The 2421-nt window shown below is 47.1% G+C and overlaps 1 protein-coding gene and 1 long non-coding RNA gene across 13 annotated transcripts in view; one reads left to right on the forward strand and one right to left on the reverse strand.

Annotated features, from left to right (window-relative positions):
- Positions 1-761: 761 nt before the first annotated feature.
- The window catches only part of LOC118598258, a 3039-nt gene continuing 1379 nt past the window's right edge, over positions 762-2421 (reverse strand). The window contains exon 2 of the long non-coding RNA XR_004947380.1: positions 762-1528. This is a non-coding gene — a long non-coding RNA (uncharacterized LOC118598258). The remainder of the gene's footprint in view (positions 1529-2421) is intronic.
- The window catches only part of lrrfip1b (leucine rich repeat (in FLII) interacting protein 1b), a 19460-nt gene continuing 18332 nt past the window's right edge, over positions 1294-2421 (forward strand). For all 12 annotated transcript variants that reach the window (XM_024265489.2, XM_024265480.2, XM_024265482.2 and 9 more), the window contains exon 1: positions 1294-1472. In XM_024265489.2, coding sequence (XP_024121257.1) covers positions 1326-1472 — 147 coding nt within the window. In that variant the 5' untranslated portion in view covers positions 1294-1325. The remainder of the gene's footprint in view (positions 1473-2421) is intronic.

The following is a 2421-nucleotide window of genomic DNA, read 5'->3' on the forward strand; positions in this document are numbered from 1 at the left end:
CTATTCACACTCTGAACCTCTGCTGCAGGGCCTCCACACCTTTGATTCTGCAGACTCAAGTTCATACGTGAGCTGGGTTCTGTTCTGACCGTCCCCACTAGCCAGTTCTAATCTGTGTGAAACTTTTCAGGTTTCTGGATCTCATATGAAGAAGAGGACCACTCCAGACCTGAGTAAGGAACATTTCCTGTTCATTGTCCGCAGAGAAACCATGAGAAAGACATCTCTTCATTTTAAGCAGCAAAACTCCTTGGCACATGAACAGATGGTGTTGCGCCCGCTTGTTCTTAAACGCACCATAACACGGTTGTTTTTGTCTGCAGAGACCAATGGGGCTCATTGGAGGGCCAACATGGTCTGATCCGGAGCCAAACTGTTCCAACTCTTCTTCATGGCCTTCACCCTTACACCTACAGCCCACCGTCATCTTCATCACAATGAATCACCGTGAGAGCCAGCCTGAAGAGAAGATGAGTGATGATAATGAAGTTCCATCTGGATCCAGAAGATTCCAATATTGGACCATGAAGCTTTGAGTGTCGGCAAACAGAACGGAGAACAGATCTATAATCAATGGATCTATTAGACACCAAAACAGTTGGAAAACATATCTAGCTTCAGGTTAGACTTTTGATCTGTTTGACACCAGAACGAATGAACTCCCAGAGCTTTATATTGATGTTTAAATGATGAATCTTAAATATATAGAGATATATAGAGAGAGAGATATTTATCCAGATCAATAAAACGGATTCATGTGAGTCAATCAGTGAGTCTTTATTCTGAATTCAGACACAAGTATGAAAAATGTTTTCATTGTTTTACTTCCGGTGTGTTGGTTTGTTTCTTATTTCGGTGCATCACTGCTCCTTCACAATAAAAGCCTGGCGTGCTGCGTTCACGGTCCTGCGCGGTGCTGCCTTCATGTTCCAGACGCATGAAGGCGCGGATTAACGGCGCGGATCTGTTGACGCTGCGGCGCTCGTTTCCCCGGGAGGACGCAGACTGCCACGGGCGGGGAGCCGCTCCTCCTCCGCCTGACCTCTAGGGATGCTGCTGGGGTTCCTACCGGGACGAAGGTTCTGCAGCCCGAAGCACCGCGGCGGTTCCGCATAACGACCCTGAGCTTAATGCTGACATTCGAATCGGGTTTAAGGCGGACCGGCCCACATTTGATTTGGACCTGTTCAGGAAGTGAGGTCTGCCTGATCTATTAGTGTAGTTATGCGTATCAGAACCGTGACGCTGTGGGGTCCACATCTAAGAGACGGAACCGCTGTGGTCCAAAAGAAAACAGGCCTCTAACGGCTTTATTGTAGCGCATCATGCCCGGGTGCCGCGGGACTGCAGGGCAGGATTCTGCTGACGGGTCCAACGGAACCATGGAAACCCAGGGACCGGGCCGGAGGAGAACCCCGAACCGGGACAAGCAGAGCGCAGAAGACGACGCGCTGACGCAGATAGCACGTGAGGTGAGGGGCTGGTGATGCTGCAGGTGCGGCGGTGGGCGGGGCCTGAGGTGACTTCACTGTGAGAAAAGGAATTGAAGTAAAAGATTAAAAGTTAGGATTCCGGTCACAACCAGGGAGTTAATGTCTGGAAATAATGAACATGTTTAGTTTTTCATGAGCATTTAGATGACATGATGATGTTTGTGTTTACATGAAGTCTTCTATCATGACGGTTTTGTTATCACTTTTGTTATTCCGGATCTGGAGTCTGAAGATGTTCAAAGGTGATGAAGATGAAAATGATGAGGATTGTGTGTGCATGTGTTCATCTGCATGCACACACCAGTCCCTCCCTGACCTCCACAGACCAGACAACAAAACAAGCCCCGCCTCCCTAATCCTCTGCTGCCTTAATCCTAACCTCCTTCTGGTGCCAAATGCACACACATCTGTGAGTGAATGTGTGAACAGGACTGTTGGCAGAATGCAAATGAAAAGTTTGGTGGTTTGTAGAAAGCTATGATGACAGGAAGTGGACTTCAAATGAAAACTCTGGATGTTGAACGAAAGTGAAATCTCTTTTCTCACCACATTCCACAAAATGTTTTGGTTGGGGTCAGGTTGAGGAAATGGAAGCTCACCCTCCACAGGCTCGGTTAAGGGAGCAGGTTCTAAACGTCCTGATGGAGAAACTGTTTCAGTCATGCATGTTACTCACTGACCTAAAAGGGTTAGCACGTGGACTCCAGTCTGTGAAGTCTCTTGCCAGTGAGGGATCTGACTGTTTTGTCTGGATCAGGGACGTGCACAGGATTTTTGAGGGGCAAGGGATCAAAGTTGAAAAAGGGCAACAAACACATTTGTTTTGTCCTTTAAACAATATGGAAATCAAGAAAAAATTTAAAGCACTATGATAACTGCTCAGCAATGAGACCCATGTTGGTGAAAGGGATACATTGTCATTTTAATA

The sequence above is a fragment of the Oryzias melastigma genome, unplaced genomic scaffold, assembly GCF_002922805.2.
Source record: "Oryzias melastigma strain HK-1 unplaced genomic scaffold, ASM292280v2 sc00262, whole genome shotgun sequence".
Lineage (NCBI taxonomy): Eukaryota > Metazoa > Chordata > Actinopteri > Beloniformes > Adrianichthyidae > Oryzias > Oryzias melastigma.